Source organism: Equus asinus, chromosome 6 (assembly GCF_041296235.1).
Source record: "Equus asinus isolate D_3611 breed Donkey chromosome 6, EquAss-T2T_v2, whole genome shotgun sequence".
Lineage (NCBI taxonomy): Eukaryota > Metazoa > Chordata > Mammalia > Perissodactyla > Equidae > Equus > Equus asinus.
This window is the reverse complement of record NC_091795.1, coordinates 71,643,830-71,666,343: the sequence shown is the minus strand read 5'-3', so window position 1 is coordinate 71,666,343 and position 22,514 is coordinate 71,643,830. Positions and strand designations below refer to the sequence as shown.

The 22,514-nt window shown below is 39.8% G+C and overlaps 2 protein-coding genes across 4 annotated transcripts in view; one reads left to right on the top strand and one right to left on the bottom strand.

Annotated features, from left to right (window-relative positions):
• CEBPZOS (CEBPZ opposite strand) overlaps positions 1-22,514 on the top strand; it is a 47,388-nt gene that overhangs the window by 7,083 nt on the left and 17,791 nt on the right. For 2 of the 3 annotated variants that reach the window (XM_070512254.1, XM_070512255.1), the window contains one exon: positions 18,821-18,864. The exons of the other annotated variant lie outside the window; for it this stretch is intronic. The gene's annotated coding sequence lies outside the window, so the exon portion shown is untranslated. The remainder of the gene's footprint in view (positions 1-18,820; positions 18,865-22,514) is intronic. 3 annotated transcript variants of the gene reach the window in all.
• SULT6B1 (sulfotransferase family 6B member 1) lies at positions 2,188-21,076 on the bottom strand. The gene is made up of 7 exons (XM_014832845.3): positions 20,734-21,076; positions 19,134-19,246; positions 14,685-14,774; positions 11,433-11,559; positions 7,670-7,764; positions 4,805-4,961; positions 2,188-2,467 (listed from the first exon to the last, which is right to left on the bottom strand). Exons 1-7 carry the CDS (start codon positions 20,930-20,932, stop codon positions 2,337-2,339), a joined length of 912 nt encoding a protein of 303 aa, XP_014688331.3. The 5' UTR covers positions 20,933-21,076; the 3' UTR covers positions 2,188-2,336.

Here is a 22,514-nt window from a genome sequence, read left to right as displayed (position 1 = left end):
CTGAGGAATCTATCAGTGCCCTGAGTATTAAGGTCTCTTCACGTTGGCTGTTGGGAACACAAACTATTCCAATCTCTGAATGAGGTCCAGGAACATTGTTTGGTTTACGGCTTTCCAGGGGCCCTTTCCCTGTCTCGATGGAGATTTATACTGTCCTTGTGGAGCTTTGTTCCATCATGCACACATGTGCATTCAAAGAGTCAAGGGATTCCCTCTGCAGATCTTTGAGTTTCTCTCTCTGTGCAGCTTCATTTTCTCCAATACTCTGCTCTGAAAATCCTAGAATCCTCAGCCTGCTGACCTCCAATCTCAAACACCAACCCAATGAGACATTTGGGCTCTCTTTCTCTGTGCTGCAGCTTGGAACTTCCTACAGGTAGCAAGCTGGGGCAGTTATGGGGCACACTTGAATTGTTTACATTCTCTCAAGAATCCCAGTGTTGGCTTGCCTGTTGTCCAGTGTCTGAAAACAATTATTTCATATATTTCATCCAGTTTTCTGATTGTTGTGGTGGGAGGGTAGTTCTCATAATAGCTAATCCTACCTGGCCAGGTGGGGAAGTCTCTCACCTTTATTTTAATCTATATTTTCCTGATTGCTGCATTATCTTCATTACATATTTATTTGCCATTTGGGTTTCCTCTTCTGTAAATTGCCTGTCTATATCCTTTACACTTTTGTTCTATTGGGTTGTATTTTCTTTCACCTAGTGCTTTTAATTGTTCTTTATATACTCTAGATATCAGTCTTTTATTTACTGAGTATCCTCTCCAAGACTCTGACGTGCCACTTTGCTTTTCCTGGTTTCACATTCTTAACAAAAGTGTTTTACAAAGATTTTAAATTTGAATGTACCCAAAAATATAAATTGTTTCCTTTTTGTGCTTTTTTGTTTCTTGTTTAATAAATCCTACTCTATGATCATAAAAATATTATCTTGTATTTGTTTCTAAGAACTTAAAGGTTTCAAATCATTTTGGACATATAGTTTTTTAATTTACAAGGAATCTATTGTGAGTGATGTAAGGTAAGGATCTGATTTTATTTCTTCTATAGCATAGTCACTTGTCTCAGCACGAAATTTTGAAGAGTTTAATTTCTTCCCATGATATGCAATACCACTTCTGTCATAGTTGAACTTTCTTTACATTCATGGGTCATTTTGGCAGCTCTATTTTGTTCTATTTGTCTATTTTGTGTGGTCTTCTTGTCTGCTCCTGAACCAATCATATGGGCTTGGGCATATGACTTTTTTGTTACTGCAGATCCCTGAATGGGAGCTCATTGTCATCTCTGTCATCTTGGTCTAGTTCTCTGTTCCTTCTTTGGTTTTTGTCATAATGAGTCTGCTTACTTAATTGGGAGCTGAGCAATGCAACTAAAATAATTTTTAAGAATTTTTATCCAGCCTCTCATGCTAAGGGAAGGGTTTGCAGTTTATCTAATCGACCATACTACCAGGAATAGTAGTTCTATACTCTTTCTCAAAGCAATTTTATTTAACTTTTCTATGAATCGTTCTGTTCTTAACTGTACAGAACTTAGTTTTAGAGTGGAACTAGTAGTAGTGCAAATATGAGAGATTATTAAGAGGTTGAGAGCTGTCAGATCGACAGGAGATTTTTTCCGGAATATTCTCTGGCTTCTCTTCTAAGTTCTACATGACTACTTGGGGCTCTCTGGTGGAAAAGCCTTTATGCCAGAATAATACAATCTCTAATCTTTCGCTTTGAATTAAAGCTTGTGTTAAACAGAAAAATAAAATCCCTTGACAGTGGGCCTCCATGGAGCCTATTGCAATGACATATACAGAGTTGATGAGCAATATATTTTTCTTGAGTCAAGTTAGAATAGAGTTTATTCATTTCCCCTCAGTGCAGAGTTGGAATTAAATTTCCCCCAGCAGCAAGTTTGAGATAGCCATCACAAGTGCTTTGATCCATAGCGAGAAAGAGAGGAATTATTGTGAGAGGACAAAAAACTTGTGCACCATTTAGAGGCCTGTCTCATCTATAATCAAACACAGATTTAGATGTGTCTCTGATAGCATCCTCGTATGCTCCTGTGAGAACCCAGAGCATGAAAGAAGTTAAAACCCCAGTAAACCACATTAACAGTAGTATTCCTTTTGGACAGGTAAACTGCCCTTTCCTCAAAAAGTGAACAAATTTAAGTTTGTGCCCCAAAACTTCAGGTGTTACCATTATTACTAAATTTGTAATATTTATATCTAAATGTTATTTACTTATCATTATTTGATCGTTATTATTTAATTATTTAAATGCAATAATTATTAAGGAAAATAAAATATCCAGGCCTGCTGAACTGACCAGAATCAAGCCTGGCAATATGATTCATACTTCAGCTTTGCTCCTAGGGAAGTGCCTGCTAAGCGCTCTTTGAATTTTTCATCCATTTCCTGGTTCTGAGTTTCAGTGAACAGATTTTTCCAATCACCAACTTCACCTACAACACACAAAAAAACAGTAGACCCAGACATCTGTTAGAATATTTCTTCTTGATTTTACCATTTTTTGGTGCAGTGTTTCACTTTGAAGTGTGAAAATGGACACGAAAAAAATTAGACAGCCTTAAAAACTAATGTAATTTCTCTTGTAAAATTAACAATATCCTTTGGGGCTTCCCCATCTGTGGTGTGCTGGGTGACATTTTTCTTTACATCATTGAGGGGGCCCTTGGCCTCAATGATCTCCCATCCCTAACCCCTCTTCCAATACCTGGGACCTAAAATTCCACTTTTAGGAACTTAAAGCATTTTTTTTAAGGTGGGCACATTATTACCCAACAGAGTCATTTTCCTTTCCTCTATAAAGACCTAAAGATTCTATTTTCCATTTTTCTACCCAAAGCCCCCCTGTACACAGTTGTGTATTTTCAGTTGTGTGTCTCTCCAGCTGTGGCATGTGGGACGCCACCTCAGCATGGCCTGATGAGTGGTGCCATGTCTGTACCCAGGATCCAAACTGGTGAAACCCCAGGCCACCAAAGTGGAGCATGGGAACCCAACCACTCGGCCATGGGGCCAGCCCCTGAAGTCTTTTAAATACTTTAAATACCCCTTGAAAAGTTAACATTTTACAGCAGGTTTTGATTAAGACCTCAGATACTGAAAAGTTTGCAAAACGTTATTATTTTACCTGAGATTAGGATGTGTTTTTCTTACTTGTTTTTAAAAAGAAAATTACTTCTTTCTTTAGAATCTTTTCATTTTGGGGTTCAGGTTGTAAGTTCCTTATTGCATATCCATTGAAATGTGTGTTTATAAAGAGGGTTTCCTTACATGAGGAAATGCTTAGGTATATGAAGGGAAGAAAATAAAACACAAAGGTGTTTACAAATGTCATCAACTATGTAAAACATCACAGAATAAGCTTAGAGAAATATGCCAAAAGGTTAAACCTGCCTCTGGCAGGAGAAATGTGGATAATTTTGCACTTTCACATTTTTCTGTGCTTTCTGAATTTTCTACAAGGAAGATTTTTGAAATTATTTTTGAAATTAATACTTTATTTTAGAATTTTTCTATTCTGAATAGTACTTCATTAACATGTATAGATGGGTCTATTCTCCTCCTCCTTAAAGCTAATAAAACAAAGCATAAAAATCAAGGTTGAAGTCAGGAATCACAGCAAAGCCAGACTTACATTCAATGTTCCATTCACAGTGCATTTTTGAAATGGATCTTCATCTGAAAAAGTGTAGTAGCGTCAAGTAGAACTATGTTCAAATCCTGGCTCCATTGTTTATTAACTTTGCGACAATGGACTAACTAATATCCCTGAGCTTTGGTGCCCACATTTGTAAAGTTAGGGATTTAATATCCTTTTGCAGTAAAATTTAAACCCAGCAAAGTATCGAACACATAATAGCTGCCCAATAAATGATAGCTGTTGCTGTTATATGTCCTGCCTCTAAATCATGTTATATTTCATTATATAGGCAATAAAAAGTAAACTTGGCAATCCCTAAGCTATATTATAATTTCCATAAGAAAGTGCATTGCAGGGCTGGCCCGGTGGCGCAGTAGTGAAGTTCATATGTTCTGCTTTGGCGGCCTGGGGTTCGCCGGTTTGGATCCTGGGTGCGGACATGGCACCGCTTGGCACGCCATGCTGAGGTAGGCGTCCCACATACAAAGTAAAGGAAGATGAGCACAGATGTTAGCTCAGGGCCAGTCTTCCTCAGCAAAAAGAGGAGGATTGGCAGCAGATGTTAGCTCAGGGCTAATCTTCCTCAAAAAATAAAAATAAAAATAAAAATACATTGCTTTAATGAAATTTAATAAAATCATCATTGCCAGAGACAGCTAGTTGCCTATCCAATACTCATTTTCTCCTTCATCCCCTGATTTGAAGCGGGTAATAATATGCTCACGTAAACCGCATTTCCCAGCTAATGGTGCAGTGCGAGGTGACCTTGATGTGAGAAGTCACTGAGTGAGGCTTCCCACAGAGTTCTTTAAAGGGGGCTCACTCAGCAAATACACATGATTCTGTCTCTTGCCCTTCCCTTTTTATTTTAATAAAATAACCCTTTAATTTTAATGTAATGGTGGAGCTCTTGCTGCTCTTTTATCCTCACAAGGTGACAAGTGGGAAGGTAGACGGCACTGAGTGTTCTAAACAATACTGTGGAGCTGCCACTTCCAGCTCTGAACTGCCTGTGTCCAGACTTCTTGTTGAGGGAGAGGAAAAGAAAACCCTGTTTTATTTAAGACAAAGTTATTTGGACTGCCTGTTACATGCGCATTGGTGGACGCCCCCCCGACCCAGGCAACTTTACCTTTGCGGAAGAGGAACGGGCCCACCGCCCCGTGTGTTTCCCGGGACTTTGCTCTCATTGCCTGGAAGGTGCTCTGGGCTGAGATCGTTTGAATCTGCTCCCCAGTTAGAGAGAATCCAAAGAACTCAGTAATTTGTTTTATTCCAGCGGCCAGATTCTGAAAATATAATTTTAAATGATAATCTTCTTTCTATGGGAATTATACCCCAAGGAAAGACAGGCCTCTTAGACAGAATGGATTTATTAAGCCTAACTCTCTAATTCATCTGTTTGTCTGTCTCTTTGGACTGACTTTGGTACTTCTGTATAAATATTTGAGATATCCCTATAAGATATTCTGTGCTGATTTTACTTTGTAGTTTCAATTTGTGACTCTTGTTGAACCATCCAGGATATCAATAATGACAGTAAGCCTTAATTAGTAAGTTAGAATGTTACCTAAGATGATATTCATTTTATTAAAAAAGCACCAGTCTAAACCAGCTGAGGAAATTAATGTATTTGTACATGCTCATTCGAATTCTCTTTTCTTCTGAATCCTATTTGTAGCTAATAGTTTAATTCCATCAAGAAAGTCTAATTTTTAGAATCAGAAAAACTAGAAGAAATCTTGAAATTCGTTTTATCTAAATCATGAGCCCCTTCACCAGCATCCCTGACCAATGGAGATCCATAAATCTTCTACAACAATTTCTTAAACTGTATTCTAAAAAACACTTATATACTTCAGGGTGGTTATAGATGTTTCATGGGGGAAGAAAAAAGGAAGGGTGAAGAGTTGAGGTCAGATAAGTTTGGAATCCTTTGAGTTAAATAAAGGAAAGCTTTTTTTTTTTTCCTCCTACAGATCTCTCAATCTTTAATGTCAATGTGCAATGTGAATCTCCCAAAGGAGCAGAGTAGGTAATCCAGCAGTCCCAAAATCGATTTGAACAGGCAGCCTCCTTCCAACCCCCAAGAAAGAATTATTAACATCTGGGGCAGCACTGGCATTCCGTCGAGCACAAGTTTTAGGAACATTATTCTAGACTAGAAGGAGAAAAGACTAAATTAGTCTGTTCTTTCCTGTTGTATAAATGCACCCTATAAACAGAAGGGATGGATTCAATTACACTTTCCTTTGATAAGAATGTCAGGGGAGACTCGTATTAAAAACTCAACTAAATTCGAGACCATTTGACACACTCCCTTTCTTTAATATACTTTCTTCACTGGGCTTCCATTGCTCTGGTTTCCCTCCTAGCTCATAAGCCACTCCTTAGTCTCCTTTGCAGATTCCTCCTCTTTCCCCCAAACTCTTTATATTGGAAGGCTCCAGGGCTCAGTTCTTGGTCTTCTTTTCTTTATCCATATACTTAGATACATAGGTATATAATCTCATGACTTTAAATGCCATTTTTGTGGCAATTTTATATCTATAGCCCAGAACACTCTCGGCATTCAAGACTTTTATACCCAACTGCCTACTTGACCTCTCCATTTGGATGACTAACAAACATCTCAAACTTAGCATGTCCAAAACCAGATGCCTGATCTCCCCCACAATCCTGCTTCACCTGCTGCCATCTCCTACTCAAATAACAATTCAATCCTTCCAGTTGGTCAGGCCAATAATATTGGAGGATTATTTGACTTCTCTTTTTCTCCCACTACTCTTTCTCCCATCCAAGCAGCTGCAAATCCTATTGGTTCTTCCTTCAATGTATATCCAGAAATCAACCACTTCTCATCACGTCCACTGCCTCTTTTGGTCTGAGCCACCGTCTTCCCTTGCCTGGACCCCTGCAGTAGCATCCCCCAGGTTTCCCTGCACTATCCTTGCTCCTCCAATTCTTTCTTACATACCAGCCAGAATGATCCTATTAAGAACACATCCACTCTTATCTTGAGCTCTTCTGCTTGAATCCTACAGTGGCTTCCCATTTCAGTCAGAGTGAAAGCTAAAGTAATTTCCATGGCCTGCCCCACCATTCCTTGTACTCCAGCCTACCCCACTCTCTTACCTCTGTCTTCATTGGTTAGTCTCCTCTGGTTCATCTCTCTTGACCCAGCCACATCTGCCTCCTTCCTGTCCCCTAATCATACCAGGAGCTCCTACCTCCTACCTTTGCTCCAGTTGACTCCCTCTGCCTGGAAAGCTCTTACCCCAGTTACCAGTCGGTTCACTCCCTCATCTCCTTCAGATCTTTGCTCAAACCACATCCTCTCCATGAGGCTTTCCCCAAGCATCCTGATTTCTACTGGGATTTGTCCAGCATCACCATCCCCCATTCCCTGGCATTTCCAGTTTTCCTTAATCAGCTATGCTGTTTCTTTTTTCACGCATATTATGTACCTTTAAATTTTTATTGTGTTTGTTATTTATTGTTCTGTCTCCCTGCCTTCTCCAGCTAGAACGTAAGCTTCTCCAGGGCAGGGAGCTTTGTCTGGTCTGTTCACTGATGTCTCACAAGGTCCTTGAACAATGCTGAGCAATCACTCACTAAATGTTGGTGAACAAACAATTAAAAAACCATTATATGGAAAAATTAATTCACAATCAAATGGATGTTCCAGTAAATCTCAATTGAGACCTACCTAATGTCTTTTCCATTCCTAATTTGGACTATCTATTAGAAAGGGAAAATAAAGCAGCCACTGTTAGTAATAATTTTGCTAAGCATTATTTTATTTCTGTTAAATAAACAACCTAAGCACTTATGCATTGTTTGGATTTTTTCCCCTAGCACTATACCACGTATCTGGAATGTTCTTTTTTTTTAATTGAATACAATATTCTTTCATACAATCAGACGTTATGAATAAGTGCTCTATGTTGTAGTTTATGATAATCTTGCTATAGAATATCAGTAACCATAATCTCACCTCTTTCAGGTCTTCATATAATATGAATTTAACGTTTTCATCATCCAGATGTTTGTTCCAATTAATTGCAAAATCAAAATAGCTTCCCCAGGAAACTAAAAACACAAGGAAAAAAAAAAACTTCTTAAACAATTTTAAGTAATTGAGATTAAAATGATAGATGGTTAATTTATGCTCTAAAATATAAACTGTGCATATGTGTATATGCCCAAACAAGATGTTTATAAGTTACTGCAGATCCCTGCTTGAAAAGAACAGGCATAAGCCAGCCCTACTGTCAAATTTATATTCATTTTCAAGTCTTCATAAATAATAACACAACTAGGCAAGTTGTAAAAGTGGCTTGATAAAAACTAACAGACATTCATGAATATTTAGGTGAATAAAATAATTCAGAAATAGTGAATGGTACATGAAAACTGACAAAGATATGCCAAAAAGAAAGAAATGGTGAGACAAATGTGATCTAGACCAACATTGTCCAATAGAAAAGAGTGCACACCACATCTGTAATTTTAAGTTTTCTAATAGCCACATTAAGAAAAGCAAGAAGAAACTAGTGGAATTAATTTTAATATTTTATTCTACTTAACACATCAAAAAATATTATCATTTAGGCATGTAATCAAGATAAAAAGTTATTAACAAAACATTACCTATTATTTTTATATTCTCAGTGTTCAAAAGCCAATGGGTATTTTGCACTTATAGAGAATCTCAATTTGAATGCTAAGTTTTTATCAGAAATACTAGATGTGTATCTAGACTGCATAAAACTTATGGTTGAAAAAGTAGATTCAGGGGCTGGCCCGGTGGCGCAGTGGTTAAGTGCGCACATTCCGCTCCGGCGGCCCCGGGTTCGCTGGTTCAGATCTCGGGTGCGGACATGGCACCGCTTGGCACACCATGCTGTGGTAGGCGTCCCACATAGAAAGTAGAGGAAGATAGGTATGGATGTTAACTCAGGGCCAGTCTTCCTCAGCAAAAAGAGGAGGACTGGTAGTAGTTAGCCCAGGGCTAATCTTCCTCAAAAAAAAAAAGAAAAAGAAAAAGTAGATTCATACACTCAACTCGTACCAAACTCACTTAAAAGTTTCCAGTCAGTGAATTGAGTATCTGTTTTAAGTTTAAATTTAAATTAAATTAAATTAAATTAAATAAGCTCTTCAATTGCACTAGTCCATTTCAAGTGCTCAATTGCCACATGTGGCTAGTGGCTACCGTACTGGACAGTGCAGGTCTAGACATTGATCAGCTGGGCTGCCCACTAGCTGTGCAACTTGGAGCAACTCCCTAAACATGTTTGCACCTTAGTTCCTTCATCTGTAAAATCGGGTTGCTATGAGGTTTAAATGAATTAACACATATCAAATGCTTAAAACAGTGTCTGATCAATAGCACCCACTCCATAAATTTTAGCTATTATTATTATATCATTAATAATAATAATTTTCTCATATTTATTATTATTATTATCCTTATCATGAAGTCCTTGCTTTGAGCCTGGCAGTTTCTATATGTTTTATTTGTTGTGGTAAATACTGTAAGTTTCCTACCCAGTATCCAATACACCCCCCTTCTTTGTTGCTAACCAAACCTGATTATTTGGGTCTAAGGCAATCATGAGAATTCTGTTTCCCACTTTTCTGCCTCCCTTAGAGCTGTGATTGGTCACATAATGTGGTTCTGGCCAGTGAGACACAAGCAGGGGTCTGCTAGAAGGTTTCTAGCAAAACTGTCGCTGTTCTGATAAGCCTTCTTCACGATCTGAAGGCAATCCTTGGCAAAACGGTAGCCAGCTTGAGAGTATCTTGCCAAAAGCATGAGGGAGAGGCCCAGGGGCTGGCCTGACATCCCTGGCTGCTGAACCAGTTGCCTACCTTCAGACTTCTTGTTAGGTGATAAAAATAAAACCCAATCTGTTTAGGCCACTGTGGTCTGGTTTTCTCCTCTTCCAAATGTACTATTAATTGGTACATACACATTTTATCCTTCAATCTTTAAAGCAACCCAATGTGATAGGTAGAATTTTTCTACCCATTTTGTTGATGCAGAAATAGAAATCTCTCAGAGAGGCTCGGTAGCCACTTTAAGGCCACACAGTTAGAAAGTTATGGATATTGCCGTTTTTCAAAGTCGGTCTGACACCAGAGCTAGTTTTGCCAAACAAAATGCTGTTGTCTTACCTTCTGTAGGTCAGATATTCTTATCTTCACTTTACAAGGAAGGAAGCCAGAGTTCAGAGAGGTCAAACGTCTTGCTCAGAATCGCCCAGGCAGTGAGTGATTTGAACCTGGGTTTAATTTCTAGCTCTGCTACTCAATGGCTGTGTGACTTTTATATCTCTATTTCCTCTTCATAAAATGGGGATAATGATAGTATTATCCTCCTAGGGTTCTTAGGAGAATCAAAATTAAATAACGTGTGCTGGACATAGCAAGTAGCATCTAGCATCAAGTAACTGCTCAAGAAGTGGTAGCTATTTTATTCCATCTAATATTAATTACTAATATAAAATAAGAAGTGATGAAACCCAATCCAGGCCTTCTCATTTCAGACCCTATAGGTTTTCTGGTAGATTCAGCTGCCTCCATAAGTTGAATTGAACAAGTTTGCAAGGCAGAAACACCATCTAAGTTATCACTGCCACATCTTATCAATCAAATAATTAGGCTAAAAGGATGGATAGGGCAAAAAGGATTTCCCAGAAATAAATCATCCCATTGATGACAGCTTTCTCATTATTGAATGTGCTCTTGTGTTTTCAGTTGGGGAATGTTCCAGACTTGCCTTAACTGCTTCCATCCAGTCTTAGTGAGTGGCTACCAGACAAACCAAAGCTTTCTTAATGGTGCTTCATAAGCACCTTCTGTGCACTGTTTTTCTCTCTACAGCCCAATCTCAATGTTCAGTCTTTGCTGAGGAGCCAGTGCTGTACCCAGTGTCCGTTCATGTGGGATGGTGTGGCATTGCTGTGCTGATCACCTTTAAAAGTGGTCCTGTTAGCGGGACCTGGCAACAATTTCTCCTCTGGGCTCATCTGGCATTAATTCTTCCTTTTACTACACTGTGAAGACTCAAGAGGGCCATGAGTAAAGGGGGCGTTTATTAATCTCAGGCCACTGCACCCATGGAAGTGGAGTCACTGCTGCTTACAAGCCGTGGGACTGTTGGCAAGTGATTGAAGTTTTTTGGTTAGTTTCCTCATCTGTGCAGTGGGGTTGATGCTGCCTTACTCATAGTTTGCTGTGGTCTCAAATGAAATCATGCGTATACAACACCTGGTTTAGTACCTGGAGCATTTGTAGGCACTTCTAAAATTGTAGTTATCAAAAGGCAGAGGTAAATGTGATCTAAGAAAGCTTATTTCCTTTCTGGCAAACAAATATGTTAGGTCAGGTTGCTCAGTGTCATGATTTTATCTTTTTTTGGTTTTTATCACTGTGTTATACAGAGACTTAGTGGAAATAAAATAGAAATGCTTTTCTACATCACTCTATGTGGCGTCTTTGTCCCATGTCTGTTCTATGGCCACTCCGTATTCATTGTCAACATATGAATTGTCCAAGTTATTTTTAAACACAGTAATACATTTTTTGATGCAGAGAAGTAGTGGTGCTATAAAACTTCATTTAAAAGCAACTTTTTGGTTCCTGGATCCACCTTAATCTTCTTTCGTTCTTTCTCCTAAAAGACATTTGAATTTCATATTTATGTGGTCATCTGTTGAAGTAAGAAGAATTTTTTTTACCAACAGCCATACCTTGTCCTTTCATGAATTGTCTGAAGAATTCATCCCAAGAGCTATAGCTTGGAATATCAGGGACATCATTGTGGAAATGGAAAAAAGATACTGCCGTATCTTTAGGATTTCGAAATATCACCAATATCTAGGGAGAGAAAATCAAATTAATTTATTTAGGTGTGTGTTTTGAACTTTGGAAAAGTGAAAGGCTGAGCAATAGCATTGTGTCCTCTTGTGTACTACCTAATTTTGTTAATATGTAGAGAAAGAATGACAGTAAGAAATTGAGGAACAAGAGACGGCAAATGGGGAAGGCTGGAGAGAGAGGAGGAAAAAAGAATTTAAAAAGACTGATGTGTAGGGAGCTGGCCCGGTGGCGCAGTGGTTAAGTTCGGTTAAGTTTGCACGTTCCACTTCTCGGCGGCCCGGGGTTTGCTGGTTCGGTTCCAGGGTGTGGACACGACATCGCTTGGCACGCCATGCTGTGGTAGGCGTCCCACATATACAGTAGAGGAAGATGGGCACGGATCTTAGCTCAGGGCCGGTCCTCCTCAAAAAAAAGAAAAAGATTGATGTGGTAGCAGAAAACTTTTGCTAATGCATTTAAACAGTAAAATGGCATGTGGAGAAGATGTAAAAAAAGAAAAAAGAGCGAGCTCCTTAGAGTAGTGACAAGAGTGTGATCTGAAAGGGTAAACCACCAAATAAAGTAAAACGGCAAAATAATGTTAAGGACAAGGAAGATAATGTTTAGAGTTTGGTGGGAGAAGATCAAAGAGTGGCTGGCCTGCTCTCTGGGGCCGAAGTGAGATGGGTGACTCAGAGGAAGCAGAACCTCTGAATTCCCACGTTATGTCTGTCTTCTCTGATGAGGAATGAATTCATTCTTCCAAATGAGAAGTGTGAAATAAACATTAGGAAGAGCAAACTGAAACCCAAGAGAACTGAAAAGATTGCGGGAGACCACCTGGCTGCTCCAAGTGAGTTTAGGCCTTCTGGTTTCTATTTCAAGAACCGAGGAAATTGGAGAATACGTCACTGAGGACTGTTAGTGACCTCTGAGGAATCTGAGATAACGCACAAGAAGTTCAGAGGATTAGAAACACGCAGCCATCATTTCACTTTTGGAAAGGAGGAAGGCATGCGTTTTGCTGAGTACAGATTTGTGACGTTGACCTCCATTTGGGAGAGGTTTCTAGAATTGACTAAATAGATGATTTGATAAAAGAGGAAGCAGTAACCACCAGGGGGCAACATGAGTCTTCTAAGAACAAGTTGCTTCCGGCTCGCACCAGGTTTTTCTTGGCCGTGGTTTCTGTATTAGTAGATTTGCTGCTGACGATTTCTTCTGCAAAATGTATGCCAGAAGCAGGAGCGATTAGGCCTATAACACTGATGCAGTGCTCATGTGCAAAGGAGGCCAAATAATCAACATAAACCTACCTGGAGATTTTTAATGGCATTTCCACACTCCTGACTGGGCCATCATCAACATTTTAATGAGTGATTTAGGAAAAGATATGGAAACTGTATTTATCAAATTTGTAGACGACATGAAACTGAGAGGGAATCAGGATTTCAAAACACTTATCAGTCTAAAGATAGGAACTAATGCTAACAGGATAAAATTGAATAGAGAGAAATGCCCTGGGTCTGTGTCTTTTGTTCAGGCTAAAACTCACCTCTGCCCCCATCCGAATAGAGCAGATTCCTGTCACTTGAGGGGGTTGTATTCGGGGCTCTGATTACCACTCATTAGTCGCCCTGGCTCATAGAAATTTATATTACAAAGACACGTGTTTGAAGGGGGAGGGCCAGCTGGCTGGAGTGTGGACAGGTCCCCAGCATCAACCTCTTTCCTCGGCTCTGTCACTCTTCTCTTGCCCTTGTATTCTTGTGAAAGTGAAACTCTGTTCAAGAGCCTGCATGCTTCAAATCCAAATGCTTTATAAAGTACCTTAGCTCTGTTTCTTATGGAATAATTAAGGGGAAAAAGAGGGTCACCTAGATTTGTGATTATATTTAACTGCATTAAACTGGAGAAATTATATGTTAAAGTGATGTCTCTGATTTGGGAGATTTGCAACATAAAGACTGTTTAACAGAGCTGTCTAAAGCTCGTTGCGGGTAGAGGAGTTCCTTATGACTGGAGGTGCTCAGTCATAGTCCAGACAGCCATGTGGTGGAATTCAAACACCTAATGTGGATTAGAGTAGACAATCTCGAAGTATTTTCCAATTCTAAGCTCCTAGGATTCTTGTGCTGTGGCCACAAGGCCAATAATTCTAAGCCTCCACTTCCCTAGTGATTTCTCTCCAACTCTTCCTCTCCTCCTCCATTATTTTCCCTCCTACCTCTTGTAACTTAACTATTTTCCTCCTTCGTCTTTCTTTGCTATTACTGTATTATCTTCCCCTTCTTTTTTGTGGTATTCAAGAGTATAAATCTTCATTTAATTAATTCCTATCTTTTTCTCCTGAGACAGAGAAAAGAGGCATGAAGAAATAAGGAATGAAGGGGAGACCAGGTGAAAACAAAAAGCATTGGGTAAAAACTAATAATTATGAGAATAGATCAATTCTGATTAATGAAACGAAATTTTTAAACAAATAAGAGTACCCAAAGCACCTATAGTTAAATATGCTTGACGTGAAGTTTACTATTACATGTGAAATTCAGAAAAAAAATTTTCTGAGACCTCAGGTAAATAGCACTCACTAGAGGGGCCAGCCCTGTGGCCTAGTGGTTAAGTTTGGCGCATTCTGCTTTCGTGGCTCAGATTCAGTTCCTGGGCACGGACCTATACCACTCATCACCAGCTGTGCTGTGGTGGCAACCCACATACAAAATAGAGGAAGATTGGCAACAGATGTTAGCTCAGGGCAAATCTTCCTCAGCAAAAAAAAAAAAAAAAAAAAAAGGGCTTACCAGAAAGAACCATTTTTTTGCTCATTTTCTTAGTTTGTATTTTTTTGTTAAACACTCTAAATATACAAGTAGGATTTTGAAATCTATTCACTATAAAACTGATTTTAAAATATGTTCTACTTTATGTATATGTTTTGTATCCTGGCTGAAAATGCATTTGATTTGAATGCAACTATAGCAAATATATCTGAAGAAAGAAACAACAACAAAAGAAATACTAAATCTCACACTTCGTGTATTAAAATTCCGTGATGAGTAGCAAGCTCATCATAAAGCTCAGAAAGCCAATTATCTATACATTAAAAACTTCACACTGAAATACCAGTAGGAAGGGACACTCACCTTGGCTTTATTCTTGAAGATGGAGCCAGGTAATTTATCATAATGGAGGTGAGTTGCCAAAATCCTTGGTGATGGAAGCAGTTTCATTCTCTTAAAAATATACACAATAAGGTGAAACCATGTGTGTGTGTGTGTGTCATGAATCACTCCTAAGTTTAGTATCTGAATGGTAATTTCAAGCATTATTAGTGCTGTTTCTCCTCTTCCTCCTCCTATTTTTCTTTATTTCTACTTTCTTACTTTGTGGGGATCAGGAAAGGAGAATCCTAAATAAATAAACAATTAAAATCTTCCCTTTGAACGTCCTTGTTGGATCCTGTGTACCGTTTCTTGAAAAATTTACCTTTTCCCACAATCATACCAAGTTCATTTTATTCAAGACAGCTCATAGTCTGCAGTCCACTCCTGCACTTAATTGTGATCTCTTCTATATTCAAGGTCTTTGACAGGAATATTTGTCTTTCCATAGCTCCTCCAAGTCCATTTTTTTTATTGTATTTTTTCCTTTTTCTCCCCAAAGCCCCCCGGTACATAGTTGTACATTCTTCGTTGTGGGTCCTTCTAGTTGTGGCATGTGGGACGCTGCCTCAGCGTGGTTTGACGAGCAGTGCCATGTCCGCGCCCAGGATTCGAACCAACGAAACACTGGGCCGCCTGCAGTGGAGCGTGTGAACTTAACCACTCGGCCACGGGGCCAGCCCCTCCTCCAAGTCCATTTTTAACACCTAGGTTTTGTTTGGTTTGGTTTGGTTTTACCAACTCCATGTAATCGAATATTGCAACCAAGCCTGAAAGTGCTCAGGGCCACTTAAGTATCTGAGAAATAGTTTACAGGAGAGATTCTTGTCGGTATAAGGAGTTGGTGACTATTCTTTTTTTGTAATCTACTTCTACTGATAATTTTAAAAATAAAGTTACCTGTGTAATCTGCCAGGGTTAAGGGTTTCATCTTTTTTTTTTTATAATTTCATTTTTTTTAATTGCACTAACATTGGATTATAACATTGTATAGCTTTTGGATGTACATCATAATATATTTCGAATTCTGTGTAGATTACATCATGTTCACCACCCAAAAACTAATTATAGTCCATCCCCTCACCTGTGAGCCTAATCACCCCTTTTGCTCTCCCTTCTTCCCCCATGGTAACCACCAATCCAATCCCCGTTGCTATGTGTTTGTTTGTCATTGTTTTTATCTACTACTTATGAGTGAGATCATACAGTATTTGACTTTCTCCCTCTGACTAATTTCACTCAGCGTAATACCCTCAAGGTCCATCCATGTTGTCATAAATGGTCGGATTTCATAATTTCTGATGGCTGAGTAGTATTCCATCATGTATAAATACCACATCTTCTTTATCCATTCGTCCCTTGATGGGCACCTAGGTTGCTTCCATGTCTTGGCTATTGTGAATAATGCTGCAGCGAACATAGGGGTGCAAGTATCTTTATGCCTTTGCGTTTTCAAATTCGTTGGATAAATATCCAGCAGTGGGATAGCTGGATCATATGGTAGATCTATTCTTAATTTTCTGAGGATACAGGGTTTTATCTTAAAATCAGACCTTTAGTATATGTTATGTGGGGCGCTAAGGTCCAAGTATTCCTATCTGCGCTTTTAGAGGTCACTCACTGATAAAATGATATTTAGACTTTATAGCCACTTGTTCTGTAAAAACTTAGTGGAGATCCCAACTCAAGCAAAGGGGCAAAAAAGTGAGGTTTTAAAAATAAAAACAATTTAAATCAATGATATGGGTCCAAGTGGTGATTAGCAGTCATAATACGTGATGTACGTCAAATTGTACTTTTTAGCTTTGGCAGTACTTTTACATTCATTCACAACAATCTTTTCAGGTAATTATTGTAATCCCCATTTTAGAGCTTAATAACAGGCTTTGAGGCTTTAAGTGCTTTGTGCAAAATCTCACAAATGGTAATTTTCAGATTAAGTTATGGAGTGCCGTTTCCACTCAACGGCAGGGCCAGAAATCACATAAGGACATAGGAGAAGTGGTGCAGTTCCTAAAAGGATTAGAAACACATCCAGGAGGAAAATGGGAGTCAATGGTAACAAAACTAGATAAGCATATAATATGTTCCTGGAAATGTGGGATATAGCCAAACTGTAAGCAACGTGAAGACTAGAGATAGATAGATGTTAAGAAAAATCTGTGTATTTTAGCAAAGTTTTCTGTAAAGTGAATAACTATTATATCAGCTCATCTTCTCACTGATTTCTATTTTAAAACAAAAGGCACATTACATAGAAAAGTATCTTTGTTCCTAGGTATGATGAAATTACAATGAAAATACAGAAGATGTTTTTTTTAAATGCCTGAAGAAAAAAATATGTGTTTCTGATAAATTATAGATATGAAAATACTTCAAAACCCAAAATACCATACTGAGTTAAAACGTTTTCCAGAAACCCCAGAGCTAGCATCATATGTCTTACCTTGTAGAACATTTTCAAGTTTAGATGCTTCTAGAAGACTTCCCTGACTTACAAATCATCTAGATCTCTTTATTAAATCTCGAAATTCCCTTAGCAGGAAGCTTAGCTTTCGATTTCGTAATTAGAGCTCAGATTTAGAATGCAAGGACCTGAAGACAGAGGGATGCTTTGCTTGACATCCACACAAAGTACTTGGTGAAAAAGAAAGAAACCTGGATGAGGAACAGGAGGACCAGGTTTTCCGTGAGGTAAGAGACAATTTCCTGGAGCACTGGGTGCGTAGCTCAGCGTCAAGTCCTGGCAGGTCACAATCATGATCAGGAGTAAAACTTCTTCCCGCTGTCAGTAAGCAATATCATGGGAAGTTGCCTACTCATAAATGGTTTGTGTTACAAAGTTTTGTTTGAGGTCATTTGTTTGGAAATTAAAATAGGCTTTCCTGGGGAAACAAATGTATAAATAATGTAAACATTTATAAGCCAGCATGCCAACCCTATTTCAATCAAAAGAGAAACCCTTTTATCTCAGTGATAAGTAACACCACCGGCAAATACAATAGTAGTGGTTATATTGGTTAGGTGAGTGATAATATAAATGTCATACATTTTCAAATGAGAAGCTGGAAAGCTGGACAAATGTTAGCATCATTTTTAAAGGTGATGCTAAACACCGTCTTTAGAGAAAAAGTTACACAACAGGCTGCATAGCAGAAATCAATAGGGCTTTTCATTAGCCCACTCATTTCTTACCTAGGAAAAAGCTTCTTAAAACTCCTGTCCGCTCGTCCTGGGCCTGTCCTGATGCAGACTGCATCTGGTGTGCTTATTGACACTCCAGGCCCTGATGGGACTGCCAGCCCCTCTGATGCCTGCTGAGGTTGCAGCCACCCAGATCCAGGATTCAGCACTTGCCTCCCCACCGTTCCCTCCCCTGAGTCCCTGAGCACCTCATTCACAGGGTGTTTTTCTGTTACGTTGGTCCAATCCATGGCACCAGGTTTCCTTCCACCAGGATCCAACTTCTAAGTTTGTATTTGTTATCATGCCAAGAGTCTCACTTGCTTTCCAGAAACTGTTTCCTGAGTCCCAATTCAGTGACTTTGATCTTAGTCACTGAGTTCTTCTGTCTGCCTGGCGGGAGTCTTGGTGGTGAACACTCCTGACAGTTCGCTGAGGCGGTGCTTACCCTGGGTTGCAGTCTTCCTTTCCCACATGCATTTGCGGGGTGGAGTGGCCGTGGTGCTCCTCTCATCTGTTCTCTCCAAGCACTAAGGTCCTGAGGCGGATCTCCCTCCCGTGCTTTTCTTGCCTTCCCAGGGCAGGGAGCAGAACATCCTGTCTCACCCCCAAACCCAGCTAGTTATATTGGTAATGTGAGTAGTAACAGGTAGGATGACCTGTTACAGCCTTCACACACATCGGTGACTTACTCTGTCCGCTACTCCTTGATCCCTTCCCATCCCTGAGACAGGGAAAGCAAACGTCGTGTCTCATTGGGAAAAGCCTGGGGACTGCTGACACAGACTCAGGCCAACATGATCTAACCCTTAGAGTAACCCTCCTCGAGAATCTTGCCTGTGTCTGTGTCTTCAGAGGTAAAGATTTTTTGTTTTAGTTCGTTTCCTCAGGTTTCTCAGCTTACTTTCCCTCCTATTTTTTTTTTTTTTAAATAGGCCGGCTATACAGCGTGGAGGTTGAGAAGCTCAAATCAGAAAAGGTGGGTTCAAGTCTTGGCCCTGCCATTTATTGCTCCTTGACCCTGGGCAGGTCTCTAACAGTTTTATCTTCTGTAAAATGGTGATAAGGTTATTTTGTGATAAAATGAGATAATCTCTGAAAAGTGCTGAGATTATACGGTAAGCACAACAGTAAATTGTGATAATTATTAATGTTGTATTTTCTGAACTCAAAACTAAAAACTCCCCAGACTGGAAGAAATCTTTCTGTGATAATTTGCTATGGGTTTAAAGGCTTCTTTGTACTAACCTGATATTTTTCTGGGTCCCCACATTCAAGAACTGGGAATTCTGGATATTCATACTTTTTTTTAGAATCAGCAAATATTGATTCACTAATGATGTGGAGGATCCAATTGGAACCTATAAGAAAAATTAGAGAATCAAAGCTCATTACGGAGCCTTGATATAACAAAGGCATGTTACTTCAGCATACACATCACAAAAATTAAAATCTAAACCATTCTCTCAAGTGCACAATTGGTTCTTCTGCATTCAGAATAACCTGGGCTATGGAAGGAAACAGTTTTGTGCAAAACAGCCTTTACTTACGTTGGTATAAAACTCAAGTTAACTTATTTCTCAGATTTCTTCTTTAACAAGAGACAATACTTCTTTTTGAACGTAGAATATGTTCCTTATATAACAAGATTATGCTATAGGAATTATTGTTTCTTATTTATCATGTATTATTTTACCTTAAATTAATGAATATTTTTTAAGGGGAGGATAATTTTGATTTTATAAAAACCCAGCCTCAATTAAGAGAAGGAAAAATATTAAATGTTTGCTTTAATAAACACTTAGAGATGAAATAGTTAAAAACATCAGGGGCCCGCCCGGTGGCGCAACCGTTAAGTTTGCACTTTCCGCTCCATGGGCCTGGGGTTTGCAGGTTCTGATCATGGGCGCATAAACGGCACTGCTTGGCAAGCCATGCTGTGGCCGGCGTCCCACATATAAAGTAGAGGAAGATGGGCATGGATGGTAGCTCAGGGCCAGTCTTCCTCAGCAAAAAGGGGATTGGTGGCAGATGTTAGCTCAGGGCTAATCTTCCTCAAAAAATGAATAAATAAATAAATAAATAAATAAATAAATAAATAAAAACATCAAAAATAGTGTAAAATAGGAGAATTTAAATTCTTAATGTCTTATCCTCCACTAGTGAACAACCATTGTAAAACTGTTTGAGAAACTGGAGGATTGATGTTTGATCCTGAAAAATAATCTATTACATGGAAATCATCATGTAAATTATAGATGTGGCCATGCTTTTGTCTTCAGTCAAAAATCAAGATAAGGGGCCGGCCCCGTGGCCGAGTGGTTAAGTTTGTGGGCTCCGCTTCGGTGGCCCAGGGTTTTACTGGTTTGGATCCTGGGTGCGGACTTGGCACCACTCATCAGGCCATGCTGAGGCAGTGTCCCACATGCCACAACTAGAAGGACCCACAACTAAAATATATACAACTATGTACTGGGGGGACTTGAGGAGAAAAAGCAGAAAAAAAAAATCAAGACGAAAATCTCTACTACACTCAGTGCTCAATGGCCACGGGACTTTCCCGCCTTCACGTTTCTGTCTGCCAGCCCCACAATGCATCTCCTCCATCCCGCATCCATCGTGTTCTTTTCACACAGACCTCCTCCCTCAGACACTGGGGTTTCTAAATCTAGTAGTTCTAGTTACTGATTTTACAAGCTGTGTTCTTAACCATCTTGGCCACCCTCCCCACTGGTTCCTGGCAAGCTTCGTGAGGAGATGAGCTGCCCTGCTCCCACCTTTGCCTGGATCCCTGCCCCACCCGCTCACTATGAAAAAGTGCCCTGGTAGAAAATGATTGGGTATTTACCACACTTGGGATAAGATGCTAGCACTATGTCATCGCTTCTGGCTTCAAAGGTGTCCAAGGCTTGGAAAGTTTCTGAGGTGCACATGGTGATCGGGTAAGGAATCCCCTGATAGGTGAAAAACAAGCGAGAAAGTGCAGTTTCTTTGGATTTTTCCAGAGCTTCATCGATGTAGTCAATAAACTTGGACTTGTTGGCCATGCTGGCTCCCTGCTAACGGACCTGCTCTGTGGTTGTCCAGGGGCAGCGATAGCTTTTAATGGAGTTTTTCAGGAGGTGGAATTAAGGGCTCCTCCCATTCACATGAGAAAGAAATTTAATTCTCATCCCCCCGCCCCACCCTCCCTGCCCTTTTACATCCCCTCGTCTGACAAAAGGCAACCCGCAGGTGCAAAACAGTCTGAGGATCAGAGACTATTACCCCAAGGTTGATTATGTTACCATTGTGGGCAACCTTCCTAAAGAAGGCAAGAATAGAATCTCTTAATAGATGAAAATAGATATTAAATAGCTAATAAATAGTTATTTAGTTGAATCAGGCATACAATTTTCCTATTAGCAAAAAGCAGTTCACAGAATGAAGCCTCTCTCCTTGGTTGATAGCTTTGCACACACATCCTCCATGAGGTGACAAGGGAGCAATGGGAGTGCGAGGTGATTCAGTGGGGCGGGAAGGAGCCTGGCGTTTGGAGGCAACCCTAGGCACCAGGCTTGGCTCTGTCAGTTACTGGCTCATGGACTTAGAAGTCTGAAGACCTGAGTTTGAGTCTTGGCTCTACTACTTACTGGTTGTGTGATTCTGAGCTCATAATATACCTTCAAAAGTCCATGTAGAATGGGGATAACGACAGCTGCTCTTCCTGACCCATTTAACAACAGTTGTATGGTTCATAGAAGGGAGCTGCTTTGTCAAGGGAAACTCACAATGTGATGGTGTCTCCTGTCCTGAGTTCATTCTCTGCTGGTCACGGTCTCTAGAGTGAGATGCTCACTCTCTGCGGCACAGTCTTTCCCTGTAGCCACTCTCTTCTTTTTCCTTTGGATAAATCGGGCTACATTCCCACCTCCTTTGCAGCTTGCTGGGGCCCTGGGGCTGGGGGGAGGTGAGCAGAAGTAATGCCTGAAACTTCAGAGTTATGTCCTCAACACAGGAAGTTGTTTCCTCTCTAATTCTTCTCTATCCTCTTTCCCACACCTGGAGGACAGACATGATGCTGGCCAGCCAGGCTTGGTACTTCCAAGAAAAACAGCACTCTAGGGGATGGTAGACCAATAAGATAGAGACAACCGGGCCTGCTTGACCACCTGGTGAAATAGAGTCACCCCCCTCCCCTGACCCACCCTGCATATAACAAACCTCCTTCTGAGCTGTGTGTGAAATGGTGCAATTGTCTACGTTGTTGTAGCTACTAGATTTTCGCAGTCTCTTTGTTACAGTAATTTAGCCTGTATCCTATCTAGGATTCTTTCTGAGTCAAAATTTGCTCTCTTCGACTTCTTCTTAAGTCAAGTTTCCCTAAACATATGCTGAGCTTTTCTTCTTCTTTGTCTCCCATTCTCTTCTCCATGTCATTCTCCTTAATCTTCTTCGATTTTTTTCCTCTAACTCTAGGAACATAGTTTTTTTTAAAACTATATTTACCTTTCTCTAGACTAATGCTAACACTTAATAAGTTAACTCGTAGTTATGCATAGTTACCTAGCTGCTGCAGGCATTCGTATATGGGTTAAATAATAGCTAACATTATTGATCACTTGTATGTACCACACATCCTGCCAGGCT

Bases quoted from the DNA above. Each gene is read 5' to 3' on its own strand.
- SULT6B1 (XM_014832845.3), bottom strand. From the start codon at position 20,932: ATGGCCAACAAGTCCAAGTTTATTGACTACATCGATGAAGCTCTGGAA. The intron at 4,962-7,669 runs GTGAGATTATGG...TTATATTTTCAG, and splicing joins TATATGAAGACCTGAAAGAG to AATCTGGCCGCTGGAATAAA. The intron at 2,468-4,804 runs GTAAAGTTGCCT...TGTGTGTTGTAG, and splicing joins CCCGTTCCTCTTCCGCAAAG to GTGAAGTTGGTGATTGGAAA.